The 20,515-nt window shown below is 39.5% G+C and overlaps 1 protein-coding gene across 12 annotated transcripts in view; it reads right to left on the bottom strand.

Moving 5' to 3' along the window:
- Positions 1-3,512: 3,512 nt before the first annotated feature.
- PEX5L (peroxisomal biogenesis factor 5-like) overlaps positions 3,513-20,515 on the bottom strand; it is a 233,774-nt gene continuing 216,771 nt past the window's right edge. For all 12 annotated transcript variants that reach the window (XM_011956703.1, XM_011956707.1, XM_011956704.1 and 9 more), the window contains 6 exons: positions 17,536-17,679; positions 13,785-13,855; positions 11,503-11,700; positions 10,640-10,805; positions 10,083-10,240; positions 3,513-4,490 (listed from right to left, as the gene is read on the bottom strand). In XM_011956703.1, the coding sequence (XP_011812093.1) occupies positions 4,286-4,490; positions 10,083-10,240; positions 10,640-10,805; positions 11,503-11,700; positions 13,785-13,855; positions 17,536-17,679 (942 nt within the window). In that variant the 3' untranslated portion in view covers positions 3,513-4,285. The remainder of the gene's footprint in view (positions 4,491-10,082; positions 10,241-10,639; positions 10,806-11,502; positions 11,701-13,784; positions 13,856-17,535; positions 17,680-20,515) is intronic.

Here is a 20,515-nt window from a genome sequence, read left to right as displayed (position 1 = left end):
TTTAAAAAATTGCTTTTTTACAAACTTTATGCCAGAGTTTATCTATGAACACTCTTTAAAAATATATATATGTATGTATCTACTTCTTAGTTCAAAACAGTTTAATTTCAACCAGTTCTATAACTACTGAGATGATAGGGAAACTGTGGTAAAATGTGGATAGGGGATGAATTTGAAATTGTTTTACAAGGTTGAAATCATAAGTGTGCATGTGTAATAATTTCTAAAATAAGAGAGTTCAAAAAGGATGGCATATGAAGTAAACCTTTAGAATACCCTGTTTCTAGAATGTTCTAGAAGTATCTCAAGATATAAAACAACAACCACCACTGCTACAACAACTAGCTTAAAGTACAGTCCAATCTTGGGGAACTGATTCAGAGCAAATGAGGAAGGGTCTCAGAATGACCAACTTGCTTTCTCTATATTCCCAAGCTCACAGACAAAGTTTATGATAAAGAGTTTGGAAGCTCTTATTATAAGTGGGACTAGCTTCAACTGTGTTCAAGTCTCGCTTGTATGGCAAGAATATACCAGAAATATTTATCTATATAAGCATTTAGACATGGGGCCCATGTTCAATATAATAGTCTCTTAAAGAGAAGAATGAAGAAAGTGGCATGAAACTCTGAAAGTGAGTTTGTGAAACATAAGTGGACATTCTCACCCAGTTATGTTTCCTTACTTTCCTGTTCTAGTGGGAATCCAGATTGGCTGAGAAAGCACAGTGCATAGTATTCTATTAAAGTTTCCTGGTGGACAAGATCTGCCCATTTTTCAGGAGTCATGGGGAGTGAGTTTTGGAGGAAGTAAAGGGAATGAATCAGTATGATTGGCCCAGTGAGAGGGATCTTTATTCCTCCTCCTCTCCCCTATCCCTCTGCCTCCTCCTCACCAGGAAGGTACAAGAGCATGTAGAAGTAGCCTACTAGAAATGGTTATATTTCGAAACTCAGCAATAATCACTGGCTTTCTCTGTATTTTCATTGAATCTACAGGCGAAGTCAGTCCCCGGAAGTCACCTCTACGTAACTGAATGGCCATTCTAGTAAGAATATCATCTTCTAGGAGCTGTTAGGCTGTCATACATTAATACATGAGAAAGGAAACTCAAGGCCTTCTCAGAGTACCTCAGAAGGGAAATAAGGATACCCTCCCCTTTCAAACAGAAAGAGTAATTTAAATGACAATTTCATGCCCTGAAGATGAGATGCCAAAAATAGTTCTGCCAAAAAATAAAGTAGATGCACTTTTAAAAAAACAAACATTTACTGTATATGACTTACACAAAAAGACTGTTCTAAAATCTTGCTACTTAGTTTTTGGTGGTGCTCTATTCCTATAAACTGTCAGTCTTTTTCTTTTCTTTTCTTTTCTTTTTTTTTTTTTTTGAGACGGAATCTCGCTCTGTCACCCAGGCTGGAGTGCAGTGGTGCAATCTCGGCTCACTGCAACCTCTGCCTCCCTGGTTCAAGTGATTCTCCTGCCTCAGCCTCCTGAGTAGCTGGTATTACAGGTGCATGCCACTATGCCTGGCTAATTTTTGTGTTTTTAATAAAGATGGGGTTTCACCATGTTGGTCGGCTGGTCTTGACCTCCTGATCTCGTGATCTGCCTGCCTTAGCCTCCCAAAGTGCTGGGATTACAGGCATGAGCTACCACACCCAGCCTGTCACTCATGTTTTAATAATGGTTTTTACCTAATTTTATAAAAAATATTATTGAAAAACACAACTCTTTTCCTCTTGGGCCATAATTCTGGACTTCTTGACAGCCTACAAAAGATCTTAGATCTGATGGATACTACATATACTGGAGAAAGTCCTACTAAAAATGCTCTGCAAATTGCCAAATAATGGTGAGAATGGAAAATTGTTTAGTCTTCCCTAAAACAGCTCCTTGGAGTTTGTGTTCCAATAGCAAAATAAAACTTGGGCCACAAAATTTGCCACCATTTAGCAACAAATTAATTATTTGACATTTATACTAGTTTCAGGCTTTAAATTCAGGCTGCAAATTGAGTTGCTCCTCAAAGTATAGAATGGCATCACAGAACACTTCCAAAGTTTGTTTTGAATCCTTTGTTCAGAGGCTCCTCATGGACTATTCAAGCTGACTTTCTGGTCAAGGTACAGAGATGGTAGAAGGAAGGAGCAGGGAAGGGAAGGATGCTGTTCCATCAGGCATATTCAAGCAGGCCCCGCCACGGCTGGGAGGCTGGCCCCAAGAGTCCTTACCAGACTGGGTTTCTTGAATTCTACAACTCTCAGAATAGCATTCTTGAAAGTATTGTTGAGCTTTACTTTGCTGCTGAGACTGTAGAGAAGCATGGGCTGAGACTGGGTGGTTGCCGTTACCCATGATGAGTGCCTGAATGCCTCTGCCTTCTGCTGACCAGCTGGAGCTCTCACCTGGCCCAAGTGAGCTTTGACAATGAATATCAAAACCTGACACTCCTCATAGTGGCCTCAGCTCTTTGTCTTTATAAACTAGAATAGGTTATAACATACGTAAGCCTCAAGGACTTGTGGTTTCTGTTAACTTGAGGCCCTCTCACAACCCAGGGGCTTCAAATGTGACAGACAAGAGGATTTTATTCCTGCACCTTGCATTCATTTTATAAGCACGTGTGCACATTTGCCCCTCAGTAGAAGCTTATTCCCTAGGCAATTAGACTGTTTTGACCCCAATTCTGTGGAGTTTTTTTTTGTTGATGTCATTTTGTTTTATTTTTTGTGGGTAACTATAATCATGAGTGGAATGAGATATTACTACTCAAAGAACATAAAGAAAAAGTTAAGATTAGACTACTTTGGGGAAGGTTCTAGATGAAGGAAGGAGACCAGGTAAAGAAGAATGGGATAACTTACTAGACCTGACACTGGTAAAATTATATTCTATTTAGCATTTTGCAAACAATGTTCCTAATTCTTTTAAAAAAATGTATCTTTCAAAATAATCATCAAGCCCCGAACACATACAAAACACTCTAGAGAACTAAGTGGAATTTAACCAATGAAAACACCACTGCTAATAGAAAATTCCCAATACTTCCTAAATGTTCAAAGAGCCAAAGAGGCATTGCATCTTTCATATGAAACCACTGGCATTCAGTGAGATTTGGTTTGAAAATGTTGCTCTTCTATTACTTAGAATGCAAGAGGATGAACAGTGCAGGTTATTATGAAACTAAAAAAACATAATTTTTAGGAAAAATGTTATTTATCACTCAAGAAATATTATTTAAAATATTCATGGTTTAAAAGGAATATTGGTGTGCAGGGCAGTTAGAAAGCCAGTAGAATATGACACTTAAGCAAGTTAATTTGAACTCAATATAAATCACGATATCATCAAACCTTTTTCCTGCAGAGAATGCCTGCAGAGGCAGTACCTTGTGTCTTTCTTATGTTCATACAGTCCCAGAAAGCATGTGAATGAAAAGAGCTGTTTGCCATATTTACGCCTTATGTCATTGTATCTGCTTTAAGAAAAACACTCCTTCAAAATCCTACACTATGAAAAACTATTTTCAGGAATTGTTTATTTGGTCCGTTGATCTAATGAGGCTGAGTTCTCAAATCCTTCACCCCCAAGTTAAAAATTGGAGCAACAAAACCAAACTCCAGCAAGGCATAAATAAGATATTAAAGTGCATATATACAATCCCAGAAAAGTTTAGATTGGGAACAGCAAAAATTTCTAGTGCAAAAACTGCTTTTGCCAGCAAAGCTCCCTCTCTGGAATCAAAGGGCTACAGTAAAAGTTAAAATTGGAACAGGTTTAAGCAATGCCTGTCTTTAGTCACAAGTTAATATATGTGCATGCACCAATGGCCCAAACTATGTTCAGTCTTGCAAAAGGAGACAGTTCAGAAACAGTCAGAATTTCCCAATCTGAGGCAGTGCTTTTTCCATGTTTCCCATGAACAAGTTCCTCAGATGTGTTATCAGCTGCAAGGGGAGACGAAAAACCCAAAGAATGTGTGTTGCAATATGCTTGCAACTTGTGGAAAGAGTATTCAACACACAGTTACTTTATCTTGGTTTGTCTTGAGTCTCTTAATTCTTCTACTGAGCCTGACTTTGACTCTATATACAACATTTTGTGCTTTTGGATCTGAACAGAGACTGGGCATTGTCCACAGGAATTAATTTCCTTGGGCTATATGACCATGGCCTTTTGAATATTTGATTTATCCTTTTGAAATTCATAATAAAATAGTTCTTCATTTTCAGTACAATCACACAGATCAGGGATTATTAGTACTGGTATTATTCTTTCTTCAAGGATCCAAGTTGAAAGCTCTTAAGAGGACATCCAGGTCACCAAGATTAGCCGCCTGGAAGAGTTCTGGTTGGTCCATCAGAGAAAGTGCAATTCTGAGGGCAGCCCAGATATTCCCAGAGATTGCAGGATGAGGAACTTGCTGCTGATTCCTGCTCTTTCTTTGCAAACTGAGGGCAGTGAGAAAATTGCTGACTGCTTCTCTAAGAAGGTAGAAAAACATATTTTAAAATGTGTCACATTTCAGAGTTAGCAAATGTAAACAAAACAAAACAAAATTGGATTAAGTGATTTTAGTCTAAAATTTTAAATCATCTCTTACGTGTTCTGGATGATCAAATGAACAACTTTCTAATTCTCTTATATTCTTTAGTGAGCAATCACTGTTAAATATAGTGAGGTCAGAAAGAAAAAAGAAAAGCAGGCTGGGCACAGTGGCTCAAGCCTGTAATCCCAGCACTTTGGGAGGCCAAGGCAGGTGGACCACTTGAGGTTAGGAGTTCAAGATCAGCCTGGCCAACATGGCAAAACCCTGTATCTACTAAAAATACAAAAAATAGCCAGGTGTAGTGGCATGCGCCTGTAATCCCAGCTACAAGGGAGGCTGAGGCAGGAGAATCACTTGAACCCAGGAGACAGAGGTTGCAGTGAGTCGAGATCACACCACTGCCCTCTAGCCTAGGCAACAGAGCGAGACTGTCTCAAAAAAAAAGAAAGAAAACATTTTATTTTAGGAATGTCAGGTGGGAGAGAAAGAATAATAGCAAAACCATGCAAATTCATTAATGCATTCAATTTTCCCCTGCTCTAGGAATGATTTGAACACTTAATCCATTTGCAGATTTGATTTCTATAACTAGGTTTAAGAGGAAGAATATAGCCCTACTTAAACACAAAGTGGTCTAATTTTTCCCATTAGGGCTAGATGTAAGCAACACAGCTAGAGTAGATTGAGTTTATTATTGGGCACCTGTCTTGAATCCCAGGTATTTAGCAGTAGGCAAATTTCTTGTTTTTTTTTTTTTTCCCAAGGCTTACTTTCCCTGAGTGTGTAATAGGGATAATCAAAGACATTTAAAAACTTCGTGAGGTGCAGTTGAATCAATCTATGTGAAAGCTCTTATCACCGAGTAAGATCAATAGTCCTCAAAGTGTGCTCTGGAGAACCTTGGGAATCAATGAGGTCAAAATTATTTTTACGATAAAACTAAGATGTTACTTGACCTTTTTGCTTTCATTTTTTCACATGCTTACAGTGGAATTTTCCAGAGACTACATGGTGCATGATATCCCAACAGAGTGACTGCAGAAGCAGGTGTGAGAGTATGTCTTCCAGTAAGCGAGATATTAAAGAAACTTGCGAAAATGTGAAATAATGTCACTCTTCCCACTAAACTGTTTTTGTTTCAGAAAATAATCATTTTTTTGGTAAAAAATGTTATTATAACATGTAGTAAGTTTTATTCTTTCTAAATGAATCTTTAAAAATGTTTTCAGTTTAATTTCTAATATGGTAAATATTGATAGATATAACCCACATAAACAAAAGTCCTTTTAGGTTGTCAATAATTGCTAAAAGTGTAGAGGGGTCCTGAGAACACCGAGTCTGAGCCAAGCCAAGTTAGATGCTGTCTCAAGTCCTTCTAGCTCTTCTAACCCACTAGTCCACTCTGCTGCTCAGGTGCCAGGTGTACCTGCTGGGTCTGCCCTCTTCAGCACCCCCATTTCACCCCAACCTTGTAGAGCATATCTGACAAACTGATCCTTCCGAAGAATAATCATGCCACTTTAACTTGCATCCACTTTACTGTTCTCAAAAACTTTTCATACACTTGATCTCATTTAATCCTGCAAGGTAGGTATTAAGCATATGGTAAGAAACTTTGAAAATGAGGCTGGATTTCTAATTCTAATGCACATAATCCAGGGATTTGCTCATCTATATTGTTAGATCTGCCTGAAAATAAAAGGTAAGTGAGAAATGGTCATGGTGTATGTAGCAACCTGGATAATGGAATGGAGTGGATGTTCTAATCACCCCTTCTTCTGGTTTTCTTGTAATCAAGCAAGAGAGGGAGATTTATAAATGGATGGACATAGGGAGCCTACTTGAGAGGCCCTTTTTGCCCCCGCTTCACAGGATGGCAGCTCTACTGATGTCTCCCAGTTTTCTCTCATAGACCCAGACCTGCAAGAACTCGAGGGAATGGAAGATCTTGAAAGCTTCTAATTCACTGGCTGCTTCCAGCCCCAAGTGTGTGGTAATGGTTTCAGAGGGATTTGGAGGGAAACAGAACAGTCGAACTTACTCACCTCCTCAAATGACTCCAGTTTTATTTTCCCCCCATAAAGATAGTCTAAACCTGTTCCCCTGCTTGTGAACTCAGCGTCCTTTTGGGGGACTCAGAAGAGTGTACATGTATATGTGTGAATAGTTTTCAAATGTTTCACACATGTATGTATAAATAATTTTCAGTCATTTGTGTATATTGTCATGATTAATTAAAAGCCCATTCGTTTAAAAGCATCACGTTATAGCTTTCCCTCATTATACTCATACTAAAACTATTACTATCAAGGGGGATGAAATTTGCAGCAAAAGGAGTCCTCATTTTTGAAAAGGTTAAGACTCATTGGCCTAAGCTGTAGTCTGGAGCTCTATTGACAAAAGTGTAGCAGTTTGAGCTACAGCCAAGTTTCACACCAACAATTTCCTCTCCTTATTTTAATGGTATATGGTGCCAGGGTAGTGCTTGCCTTTGACTCTTTAAAGAAAGTGTGATGACAAGCAGCAAGTGTTCCAGTTACATACACTGACACCTGCAGTTCTTGAGGGAGCGGTCCCAAGACTTTTGTGAATTTGAAAGTACTTATACCAGCTCCTTGTTTCCTTTTGAGCCCTTTCTCTATTGAGGGTTGTTATTTCCTAAGTATGCACTTATACCTCAAGCTATACTTCTTTTCAGAATTCATTTAAGATTTATGTCTCTCTCTTGCCAGGCGGAGTGGCTCACGCCTGTAATCCCAACACTTGGGGAGGCTGAGGCAGGCAGATCACTTGAGGTCAGGAGTTCGAGACAAGTCTGGCCAACCTGGTGAAACCCTGTGTCTACTAAAAATACAAAAATTAGCCAGGCATGGTGGTGGGTGCCTATAATCCCAGCTACTCGGGAAGCCGAGGCAGGAGAATTGCTTGAATCTGGGAGGTGGAGGTTGCAGTGAGCCAAGATCATGCCACTGCACTCCAGCCTGGGTGACAGCGAGCCTCCATCTCAATTTAAAAAAAAAATTTTTTTACGTCTCACTTGATGGTTTTTTTTTTTTTTTTTCACGAAAAAGCACAAAATTTTTACCACTTATCAGATTTCCCACATCTGGCATGACAATAAAAGACCCACAAAACTTAGTCGTTATGTTCCAAAGTAGCCAACTGAGTAGCGTTGCCAGATTTAGCAAATAAAAATACAGAATGCATAGTTAAATGTGAACTTCAGATAAACATTCCTTGGTATCCATGGGGATTGGTTTCACAAACCCCTGAGAATACCAAAATCTGAGAATGCTCAGGTCCCTTGTATAAAATAGCATTGTATTTGCATATAACCTGCACACACCTCCCATATACTTTAAATCATCTCCAGATTACTTATAACTAATAAAATGTAAATGTTATGTATTTGTCATACTATATATTTTTTTAAATTGTATTTTTAAAAAAATGTATTCAATCCACAGTTGGTTAAACCCACAGATGTGGAGCCCATGGATATAGTAGGCCAATTGTACAGGAATATCCCATGAAACATTGGGAAATACTTATACTGAAAACTTATTTGTTGTTTATCTGAAATTCAAATTTAAGTGGGCATTCTGTGTTTTATCTGGCAACCCTAAAATTAACTTGTTCCAGTATGGGAGACTTTCTGCTTGAGGATTTAAAATTTACACCTTCATGGAGGTGGCCATTTTTACCTGTCACGAGCCTTCATGGGTTCCTGCAAATAGTAACTCTGCTGAATTTTGTATCTGTGAATGCCAAGAAAGTATTTTATTGGCCACTCAAGTATTGTTTTCTAACCCTAAGAAGTAAACTCATCTAGGAGCTTTATAAAAGCCTCCTTTAATTGAAATATATAAATATATATAGTATATATATAGTATGTAATATTTATATATTATATTCCTTTTGTAAGAACAGTTATAACAATTACATTATACGTTATATATATGTATTTTCTTTTTTTACATCTCCCTTGTTCTAAAAGAAAGGGATCTAAGGTGTCTTATAAAATACATATACATAACATATCTAGAAAAAAGTGAATGAAAGAAGTAAATAGGAAATCTGGTTGGGAAATTAAGATGAAACCAGGAATGAAGTTAGGATACAAAATAGAGATCCGCAGGGCTTGGACAGCTGATGTGTAGGGGGCTGGCACAGAGTCAGCTCTGGGCTTTTGCACAGCTGATGTAAACAAGGCCTCTGTAGTGGCACATTTCACAGTGTCCATAAAATAAAGCAAGCCGCTTGATAAGGAGTCATTCAGCTCTTCCTGGTTTTGATCTGAGAAAATCCTCTTGACACAGTTAATCCAGTGACTAACGCTCCTTGTAAGAGTTTTTTTGTATAGTGCAACAACTATTTTCTAGGGTCTCAATGTTTGCCAGTGGCAAAATGCACCAATGCAGTTCAGAAGCAGTAATTCTTCAGATGTCAAAAGAGTGAAATCTAGTTATATAGTTCTCTGATGACTTACTAAATAAATAGTAGTCATAAGGGTGATGTTGGCAAAAACAATAATCATCATAATAAATGCCTGTTAGGCATTGAGCATCTGCTCTATGCTAGGCAATTACATTTAACCTGTATGATAATCCTGAAAAATAATCATTACCTCTTTATCTCTCTTTTTTTAACAAATGAAGAAATTGAGGCTAAAAATTATATACCAGTCACAAAACCAGTACATGGCAGAGCTGTGATTTTAACCCCGGCTTGTCTGATTAAAGCCTGGCTCTTTCAGAGAATGGGAAAGGGCTTACATTTTTTGTGGGTTTCAAAACTAACATTTAGTTCTTTTTCCAATTATGAAAGTAATACCTGTTTATTTAGAAAATAGAAAAAAATGGGAAAAGAAAGAAGAAAAAAGATTACCCATACTTTCATTATCGGAAAGAAATAAAGGTCATTTGTAGGCCCTGGTAATGGGGAAAAGATAGAGAGGACGCAGACCTTAATGACGAAGGATGAGAATGAGAAAGGCATTTTAAACTATAAACCCAGTTTTGTTTTTTCTTTTTCTCCCAACTAACTTGATTGGCATATTAGGTTTAGAAAACCTGGATTCTTGGTTTGCCTTGCTAAACACTGGTTCTGGGACTTTCTGAAGTCCTTTTGCCAGGTCCCCTTGCCCACACCCCCAGGGCTCTTTTTTCCTTAAGTGGAAAATGAAAGATCGATGGGTAGTATTTCTTGAAGAGTTACCCATGGGAGTGTTGAAAACCCTGATAACTTGTCCTAATCCAGGCCAACTGAATCAAAATCTCAGGGGCCAGGGGTTGGAAATCTGCATTTCCCAAGATACGGAGCCCACTGCTGCTATCTAAAGATTGAGAAGCAGAGCAGCACAGGGCTCCTGCTCAAACAGGCCTTGGGATCTGAAGGCTCTGCATTCACCCTTAACGGCAGGAGAAGGAATACCAAGGCAGGCATTTTTACTTGGAAACAACCTTTGAGGTTATTCAACCTCAGTCCTGGGCATGGCCTTCATCCTTGGCCTGTTGCTATACTTCACCTGTAGGCGCCCAGGTTGATGCAGCTTATTCCCAGGTTGTATCTGGATCGGATGAATCCTGGCTGAATCTCCAGTGCTCGCGTGTAGGCCTCCACGGCTTCCTCGCTGCGGTCTCCATTCGCCAAGGTCGCCCCAAGACGGTTCCATAGTGAATAGTCCTGATGACAAAATCAGAACTTTCTAACAACCCAGTACAAGGCACAATGACAGAGCATTCCTGTATTTCTCCGCAGAGAAAGGAAGATGGCTAAAAATATATGCAGTGCTCATGGATGGAGACCATGGCCAGGTGAATTACTAAAAAATCTTCATGGACAATTTTGTCAAATGACTTTCACTCGTCAACGAACAGCTACCATTTGATGTTGTCACCTAATTAGTGTTTCTATTTTAGGTATTTCAATATTAACAGCCACAGTAGCACATTATTAGTACCATCACTTTAAACCATTGGAGTCAGGGAAAGAAAGTGTAGAAGAAATGTAGACGGTGTAGCCTGTGAAAACGTGTTTGTTACAGAGAAGGTTGTGGTTTCTTGCTGTGCTGTGCTATCTTACCTCTGGCCGAACAGTTAAGGCAGCGTTAAATGCATCTATTGCTCTATTAAATTCTCCACTCAGGTGGAACAGAACCCCTAGACCTGTCTGTAGGTCTGGGTCGATCATATCTCCATTTTGGTGGGCAGCTTCCAGATATAATTCCTTCACTCCTTCCAGAACAGAGCTACAAGAGAAAAAAAAATTAGATTTGTAATCCAAATAGTCAGAACATTAATGATTTACTGTTAAATCTCTTGACTCTATTTCAAGAAGTCTCTTCGTTATAGACTGGAAAATTTTGCTTAAAATACCTTAACTTAATGAGAGGACTATGAATGCTGAATGTTTTAAAATATGGTTGATTTTCATGAACTATTTTGTTGTACACAGATACAGACTGTGCTAAGTAAGGTCTTCACGAGGAGAGCTCTGTTGACTCTATGAGTGCCAGTGTGGAAAACCCCACAGCTAAGTTTCCCAAGGGCTCAATGAGAAAGGGTTTATTGCTGATAGAAAACAAAATTTCTGGAAGACCAGACTTTCATTTTCCCCATTCCTAATTCTCAGGCTGGATAAAACTTGGAGCATTCGTATTTATGATACTTCACCTTGGGTGAATTATGTGTCCAAAGCATTTGACTTTAAAATGTGGCACTCACATAAATGTCTGTGAGTGCCCACAATGTAGATCATGTGCCCGAAGGCTGGCCCTGGTCTAAGCATTAATCTTTCTAATGAGTGATGCTCCTCCAGCAGAATACTATCCTGCAAACCATTCTGGAGTGGGTGGTGTCAGGGCTGTGAGGCTCATTGTTGCCCTTTAGGTGATTCATTGTACATATGGGTGTAAACTGCCAGCTGTAATATACCAAGAAAGATACCTGTCAACTGGGGACTTAGACATCCGCCGGGTGAGGCCTGGAGATCCCTTCTTGCTTTTCACAAGGTATTTGTACTTTGGATTTTGCTTAATCCAATTCTTCAGAGCTTCGCAAGCATCCTGTTGATGGCCAGTGTTAGTATAACTCACAGCCAAGGCCATCAACGCTTTTAAGTTGTTGGGCTGTAATTCTAAGCACCTGAAAGAAAAAAAGGAGCCAATTTCAGATTTTTTTTTTTTTTGGAGCCACAATCCAACAGTTCTTCAGAAAATGTGGAGGGTCTTTATTAACTAAATACTGCAAAAGCATTGGTAAACTTGCTTATGTCAAGTCCTGGAAAGCACCATATTTATCTACATAAAAATGGAGACCTCAGCATATTTTTAATAAAGTTAAAACTTACCCTAATGATTGCTAGGTTTGGTAATTTTAATAAGTAGCTTTAAAACTATGTGGCTTATCCTTGCACTTAATCTAATGAGATCTAATGAGAAATAGGGGATATCATTATTTTAATGCTGCTTTTTTTTTTTTTTTCTTAGACAGAGTCTCACTCTGTCACTGAAGCTGGAATGTGATCTCAGCTCACTGCAACCTCTGCCACCTGGACTCAAGCGATTCTCCTGCCTCAGCCTCCTGAATAGCTGGGGTTACAGATGCCCACCACACCCGGCTAATTTTGTATTTTTAGTAGAGACGGGGTTTCCGTGTTGGCCAGTCTGGTCTCAAACTCCTGACCTCAAGTGACCCACCTGCCTCGCCTCCCAAAGTGCTGGGATTACAGGTGTAAGCCACCACACCTGGCCTCTACTACCAATATATTAAATATCTATTATCCCCAAAGAGAACTGACGTGAATGTAGACATCTAGATATGAAAGATTGTACAGTCTTTTGCAAAGGAGAGGGAAATCCCTGTGTTTTCAGAACTACTGATGTGGGTTTACAGGAGACACAGGCTAAAGCTACCCCCCCTCATTCTATTCCATTGGCCTCTAGTAAGGGATTTTCAAACTGAAGTGCCTGTGAATCATCTGGGGGGGGGGTTTATAAAATCTGCATTCTGATCCAGTAGGCCTACTGGGGTGGGCCTGGGATTGTGCAGGTTTGACAAGTTCTCAGGTGATGATGAGGTCTCTGGATAAGACTTTGAGGAGTAAGCCCTAGGCAGTACCTAATACCACTCTGTGGCGGGCCTAATCTCCCAGAAGCTTATCAGCACTGGGTAGAGAGATTCTTAACTCTAGATGCACATTACAAATGCCAGGGAGTTTTAAAACTATTGCTGCTTGGTTCCCAGCCCTGATCAATTAAATGATCATCTCTGGACTGTGCTTGGGCATCAATTTTCCCCTCCAAACGATTCTAATGTATATAGGGTTAAGAACCACTGACTCAGAGCTCCAGATTTGGAGTCAGGTGATGAGGGTTTAAGTTCTGTCTCTGTTACATACTCTCTGTGTGACCTTGACCTTTCCTGATCCCCGATTCTCTCATCTGTAGGAAAAGGCTCTGACAGCAGGGCCATACCCCAGGCACCATTACTTCATCAGATGCCAACAGAATCTTGAAATCTAGGATTCCAAGATTGTAAAGCCCTAGAATTTCAACAGTCTAGAATTCTTACAATCTGAGATTCCAAAGCTATAGGATTTATACACATACATTATGTATGTACAGTCATATAAATACCATACATATAACAGATGGAATATATATGTGTGTGCATATATATGTATACATGCACACATATATTCTCTTCCTATAGCACTATATTAAAGGCACTTACAAGAAAAGGTAGGGAAAGTGCAAGTCTATTTGGTAGAGGCTACTTTTCCAGGATTTAAATAGGAGCTCTAATTAAGTAGGGTGTAATGTTAAATACACCCACTGTTCCCATCCCTCCCGCCCCAATGTCATCCAGACCATTAGTCACTACTCCACTTATTTTTTTTTAAGAATATTTTCAGATGTTTCAGAAGGTTAAAACGTTAAAAGGAACTATTTATTCAATGAGTCCACTTTACGAGTGGGTTTAACACAGGCTTTCTCTGGTGCCAGTGAATGTCCATTGATTTGTAGATAGCAAGACATTGTTAGGAACATTACTTCATTATAACTTGTTTTTCAGAGCTAAGTGTGAGTGATATGCGGTATCTCAGCACTTATCCTTTACAAATTCTTTACACTGTACTGCAGTAAAGATCAAAAGACAAATCTGAAACAGGAAGTTCATTAACAAGTGTCCACCAGGCCCATGATTTTGCACTTAGCTTCGTTTACCTCTGGAGGGCGACAATAGCTGCTTGTTCATTTTCATTCTCCGCCTGGGTTATCCCGAGGAACTGCCATGCCTACGAAAGACAACTGATGTTAACATTGCAAGATGAAGCAGAATTACTCATGTGCTTCAGTTGGTTGTTGACCTATGATGGATCCCCTATGCAGAGCAACCTGTCTCAGATGTGACTGCTGTATAAAAGGGAAAAATATTATATGCATTTCTTCATTTGAACTCTCTTGTGATATCTGGGTCAAGATCCTTTGTCATTATTTCCAAACTCGTTCAGTATTTATCCTTTTCTATAACCCGGTGCGATGGAAACCTCTGGATTTCTGAGATTTCATTATATTAGGTATCTTAAAACCAAAAGATAAATATATAAAATTATACAATTGTGAGGGAAAGGGGTGGAAAAATAACCCAGAAATGTAGCTAAATGAAGTTTACAATAAGGAATCTCAAGATGTACAATATTAACTTAGCTTGTATGAATGAAAGTCAGTTACTAGAAGAATTCACAGGAGATTTAGGAACTAGGAAAAGCAAAACAAAATCTCCCATGATGTGTTCATTCCTCTAATGTAATTACTGTTAAAATGCACAAAACACATATAAACACAATCATAATGTAGATATAATTTGATAGTCTACATTTATACATTCCATTGTACCTGAAGCCCTTTTTCATGTTTTTACAAAATCCTCATAATTTTTAATTTGAATTTTGTTGAATGGATATTCCATTATTTACTCAATAATTCCCTTATCGCTTTAAGTTGGTTGCAATTGTTTGCTATTGTAAATAACATGAAGAACATCTTCAAGCAGATAGCTTATGTTTTTATATCTAGAATCAAAGTTTTTAACATAGCAAATTTTTCTCTATATATTCATAAGAACAATAACTCTCACACTGTTACAAGAGTAATGCAGGCAGAAACCTCTCATTACACACATTGTCTTCAAATTTCACACTCCCTAAACACTTTTACACACTCCTCAAACATTATTTTAGACAATACCATTTTAAAACAAAACTCTAGGAAAGCACAGTTATCTTAAAGTGCCAATTGAATGGTACAGGCTTTTCCTCTCATGGGTTGTTATTACATACACCTTATGAACGCATCAAAATACCAATTATTCCCCCTCCAAATAGCCTTGATTCTTTTAAATCTCTTAAACATACAGACAGCAACCTCTATTTTGATTTCACCTTCCATATATCTTAGAATGCTTCTTAAGAAAAGACTGATGAGATAGTGTTTCTCTGGGGGTGTTTTTCTAGCCTTTGGCCATGGTGTCATTTTCACTGTCTGTAGTGTTATTACCTTAACTTTGAGGTCTCCATAGATTCAGAAGCCCTGGGTCCTTGTCTGGGATTTGCTAGTTACCAAAGGCCCTCATTTTCTCATTTATGAATCTGAGATCATAATATGTCCTTAAAAAAATCTTCCAGGGCTGTTGTGTCAAATAATGTAATATATTTGAAAACACCTTGTAAAATACATAGCATTTACAAACGTAAGATGACATTATTATTTTTAGGGGGTGGCCTATAGTTTCATACTAGTGTAATAATTTCCTCTTCTACAATGGGCATATATCTTTTATTTTATTTTATTTTATTTTTGAGACAGTCTTGCTCTGTCACTGAGGCTGGAGTGCAGTGGCACAATCTTGGCTCACTGCAACCTCTGCCTGCTGGTTCAAGTGATTCTCCCACCTCAGCCTCCCGAGTAGCTGGGATTACAGGCATGAGCCATCCCACCTAGCTAATTTTTTTTTTTTTTTTGTATTTTTAGTAGAGACAGGGCTTCGCCACGTTGGCTAGCCTGGTCTTGAACTCCTGGCCTGAAGTGATCCGCCCACCTCGGCTTCCCAAAGTGCTAGGATTACAGGCATGAGGCACCACGCTCGGCCTATCTTTTAAAAATTCTAATATTTTGGTTCAGAATTTCAGATTTCAGTTCAATCCCATTTCACTGTAAGCCTTTTGACCAACACAATATTACAAGATTTAACTAGTGATCAGTTTACTCATTCTTCTTACATAAAGTACAACCAATAATAAAAATGAAGGCTAAATATTGATGTGCCAGGCACTGAGCTGAGCGCTTTATTTGTGTGGACTAATTTAATCCTCCCAACACCCAGTGAGATAGTTACTGTTAGGATTTGGACTAATTTAATCCTCCCAACACCCAGTGAGATAGTTACTGTTAGGATTTGGACTAATTTAATCCTCACAACACCCAATGAGATAGTTACTGTTAGGATTTCCATGTTACAGATGAGGAAACGGAAACTTAGAGGGTTTAAATGATTTGCCCCAGGTCCCATGGCTAACAGGTAGAACAGGGATCTGAACCTATGCAGTTGGGATAGCACAGCCTAGATGCCTAACCACTATTCTACATTGTATTTTCAGCACCAGTATATATATCTGTCTCTAAAATTTCTGCAGATTCCCTTGGGAATATTCCTTATATGATGATTCCTGAAAATTACTCACAAATGAAAGAAGAAACCATTATACTGACACTACCTTATGATAGGCCTTCACAGGTTTAGAAATCTAGGGGACTAGTACTGCAGAAGCTTTTTGGTGGTCTCCCAGCCTCTGTCTCTAATCACTCTTCTCATCTCTGAGAAATGGGTTTTTCTAACATGCAATCTGTTGGTATGCCTCTTCTGAGTACAGGACCCTAGTGGTTTCCCATGGCTTTCAGATGAATTTCAAATTATTGCTTAACTCTTCTTGCCTTCCCTCTACCATTCTCTCCTCCCCTCTTCCACTTAACATGATGCTTCATGCCCTTCTGCCTATCCACATAGCACTCCCTTGTAACAGAAACTTGACTGCCCTATTGCCTTTAATTCCTGCACCCACCCTGGCTCCACTTGTGCAGAAAGGCTGGATGCTTTCTAGTCTCCCAGCATCCTGTGCACACTCTGACGTTGCATTTATTTCACTACTTTGATTTTTTTTTTACTTGTCTTCCCAGATGCACCATAAATATGTTTTCTACCTGATATGTTTTCCCAGCTTTTCCATATTTTAAGCCAGGACCTGGTATAATTTTTGGGACATAGTACGTGTTCAATAAATGTGGAGTGAGTAAACCAAGGGTGATGCAGAGTGTGACACAAGAACCAGACATCACTATACACTGTCCCTTCAAAACTACTGCTAGGCACGGTGGCTCATGCCTGTAATCCCAGCACTTTGGGAGGCCAAGGCCGGTGGATCACCTGAGGTCAGGAGTTCGAGACCAGCCTGACCAACATGGTGAGACTCCATCTCTACTAGAAATACAAAAATAAGCTGGGCATGGTGACAGGCACCTGTAATCTCAGCTACTTGGGATGCTGAGGCAGGAGAATCTCTTGAACCTGGGAGGTGGAGGTTGCAGTGAGCCGAGATTGTGCCATTTCACTCCAGCCTGGTTGACAGAGCAAGACTCTGTCTCAAAAGCAGAAAACTACTGATAAGCCTCCAGGTTGGTAATTTTGATTTTTCTTTTCCTGTCCCCAACCTTTATTTATAGGCACTGTAAACACTGCTGATTAGAAATTTGGTTAGAAAACAGGTACCTATATGTAACTTTCAAACAAGTAGACCAAGCTAGGTTAACTCCTCTGGGAACCTTTACTTGATGAAAAGGCGACCCAGCAGAGTTCTGTGTTATCTGTCCCTCATTAGCACATGCCCTTTCTGAGACTGGCAGAATGAAGGCAGTAGGACACCTCTGCATCTCCAGGGTCCTGAAGAATTGCTGCTTCCATGAACAGGATGGTGACTGGCAGGTCCCCTTCCTTTAGCCTTTTTAAGCCTTCCTCAAATGCTCCAGGCCAGTCCTTGAAGGGGTTTTCAGTGTGAAAGTAATATCCCTGCAATACAGAAAAAGGCCAGTGCATGAGCCATTGATTTCTCTTTTCATTCTTACATTCAGTAGGTTCTCATTAAAAAGTCAGGAAACAACAGATGCTGGAGAGGATATGGAGAAATAGGATCGCTTTTACACTGTCGGTGGGAGTGTAAATTAGTTCAACCATTGTGGAAGACAGTGTGGTGATTCCTCAAGGATCTAGAACCAGAAATATCATTTGACCCAGCAATCTCATTACTGAGTATATACCCAAAGGATTATAAATCATTCTGCTATAAAGACACATGCACATGTATGTTTATTGCAGCACTGTTCACAATAGCAAAGACTTGGAACCAAACCAAATGCCCATCAATGATAGACTGGATAAAGAAAATGTGGCACATATACACCATGGAATACTATGCAGCCATAAAAAAGGATAAGTTCATGCCCTTTGCAGGGATGTGGATGAAACTGGAAACCTTCATTCTCAGCAAACTAACACAGGAACAGAAAATCAAACACCATATGTCCTCACTCATTAGTGGGAGTTGAACTGTGAGAACACATGGACACAGGGAGGGGAACATCACATACTAGGGCCTGTTGTGGGGTGGGGGACTAGGGGAGGGATACCATTAGGAGAAATACTTAATGTAGATGATGGGTTGATGGGTGCAGCAAACCACCATGGCCCGTGTATACCTATGTATCAAACCTGCATGTTCTGCACATGTATCTCAGAACTTAAAGCATAATAAACATTTTTTAATTAAATTAATTTTGATTATTTAGTTTTTCATTTTAAATTTAAATTTCTGCTTTTCCTTATTATGAATATAGTACTTTTTCATAGTATAAAATTTAGATAATACTAAATAATATAAAAAGATACAAAGTTACCTATAATGCCACAACGTAGATATGATCACTGCTAATATTTTTGATGTTGCTTTTTTCTGATATCTTTTTTTGTTTTGTTTTAACAATTTCCCCTCAAGATTTTAAAAATACTCTTTAGACATGTTTTTGCTAAGTGCTACCACCCATCCCCCAAAATATGAATCCTACATACTGTATATCTGTTTATCTACTACGGCCCTTTGGAGAACTACAAACCATTGTCACAACTAAGAATTTTTTTGCCTTCACCCTGAACCAGTTTTTGCCTACTGGGGGCTATATTGCCCCTGTTGAGAATGCAAGTTTTAAAGTTAAAGATCTTTTTTTTAATTGCAAAAATTTAAAGAATATTTAATGTACAAATAACTGGCATTTTCTATGAGTGTATAAATTAAACAAATAGGCACATATTACATACACAGACTTATTGCTTAGGCCTCACTTAGTTTTATATTGTGATTTCTCTATGTTATTAAAATTATTCCTATGGATATGCTATATTTATTTACTCAATCCCCTATTGATGAACATTCAGGTTATTTTAATTTTTTTGTTATCATAAATAAAACTATGGTGAAAGCCGCATGCATAAATCTTCGCTGCATTTACTTATTACCCTAGGATAGACTCCCAGAGGGATTTATCAGGTTAAAGGTTATGAGCTATTTTTAAGCCCTTGAAATGTGTAGCTAAATTGTCTTTGAAAAAATTTGCCCCAACTTCAACTCTCATCTGAAGTATCTGAGAGATGTTACTTGTTGCAGTTTTACTTGCATAGATTTTCATAAAATCCTTTAAATTTGGTAGGTACAAATAAGCTAGTGTGTTGATGGTGTTACTAAGGTTTAAGAGTAGATCAAGTGCGGGGGGCGCCCAAGATGGCTGAATAGGAACAGCTCCAGCCTACAGCTCCCAGCATGAGCGACACAGAAGATCGGTGATTTCTGCATTTTCAACTGAGGTACCGGGTTCATCTCACTGGGGCGTGTCAGACAGTTGATGCTGGTCCACGGGTGCAGCCCGACCAGCGAGAGCTGAAGCAGGGTGAGGCATCACCTAACCTGGGAAGCGCAAGGGGGAAGGGAATTCCTTTTCCTAGCCAAGGGAAATTGAGACACACAACACCTGGAAAATTGGGTAACTCCTACCCTAATACTGAGCTTTACCAAGGGTCTTAGCAAACGGCACACCAGGAGATTATATCCCACACCTGGCCTGGAGGGTCCCATGCCCATGGAGACTCCCTCATTGCTAGCACAGCAGCCGGAGATCTAATTGCAAGGTGGCAGCCAGGCTGGGGGAGGGGTGCCCGCCATTGCTGAGGCTTAAGTAGGTAAACAAAGCCGCGGGGAAGCTCGAATTGGGTGGAGCCCACCACAGCTCAAGGAGGCCTGCTTGCGTCTGTAGACTCCACCTCTGGGGACAGGGCATAGCGAAACAAAAAGCAGCACAAACCTCTGCAGAGGTAAAAGTCCCTGTCTGACAGCTTTGAAGAGAGCAGTGCTTCTTCCAGCACGGAGGTTGAGATCTGAGAACAGACAGACTGCCTGCTCAAGTGGGTCCCTGACCCCTGAGTAGCCTAACTGGGAGACATCCCCCACTAGGTGCAGACCAACACCTCACACCTCACACTGCTGGGTACACCCCTGAGACGAACCTTACAGAGCAAGAATCAGACAGCAACACTCACTGTTCAGTAATATTCTATCTTCTGCAGTCTCTGCTGCTGATACCCAGGCAAACAGGGTCTGGAGTGGGCCTCAAGCAAACTCCAACAGATCTGGAGCTGAGGGTCCTGACTGTTGGAAGGAAAACTAACAAACAGAAATGACATCCACACCAAAATCCCATCAGTACGTCACCATCCTCAAAGACCAAAGGCAGATAAAACCACAAAGATGGAGAAAAAGCAGTGCAGAAAAGCTGGAAATTCAAAAAATCAGAGCGAATCT

Source organism: Colobus angolensis, unplaced genomic scaffold (assembly GCF_000951035.1).
Source record: "Colobus angolensis palliatus isolate OR3802 unplaced genomic scaffold, Cang.pa_1.0 Scaffold422, whole genome shotgun sequence".
NCBI classification, from domain to species: domain Eukaryota; kingdom Metazoa; phylum Chordata; class Mammalia; order Primates; family Cercopithecidae; genus Colobus; species Colobus angolensis.
The sequence above is the reverse complement of the archived record's forward strand: the minus strand, read 5'-3'. Positions and strand labels throughout refer to the sequence as shown.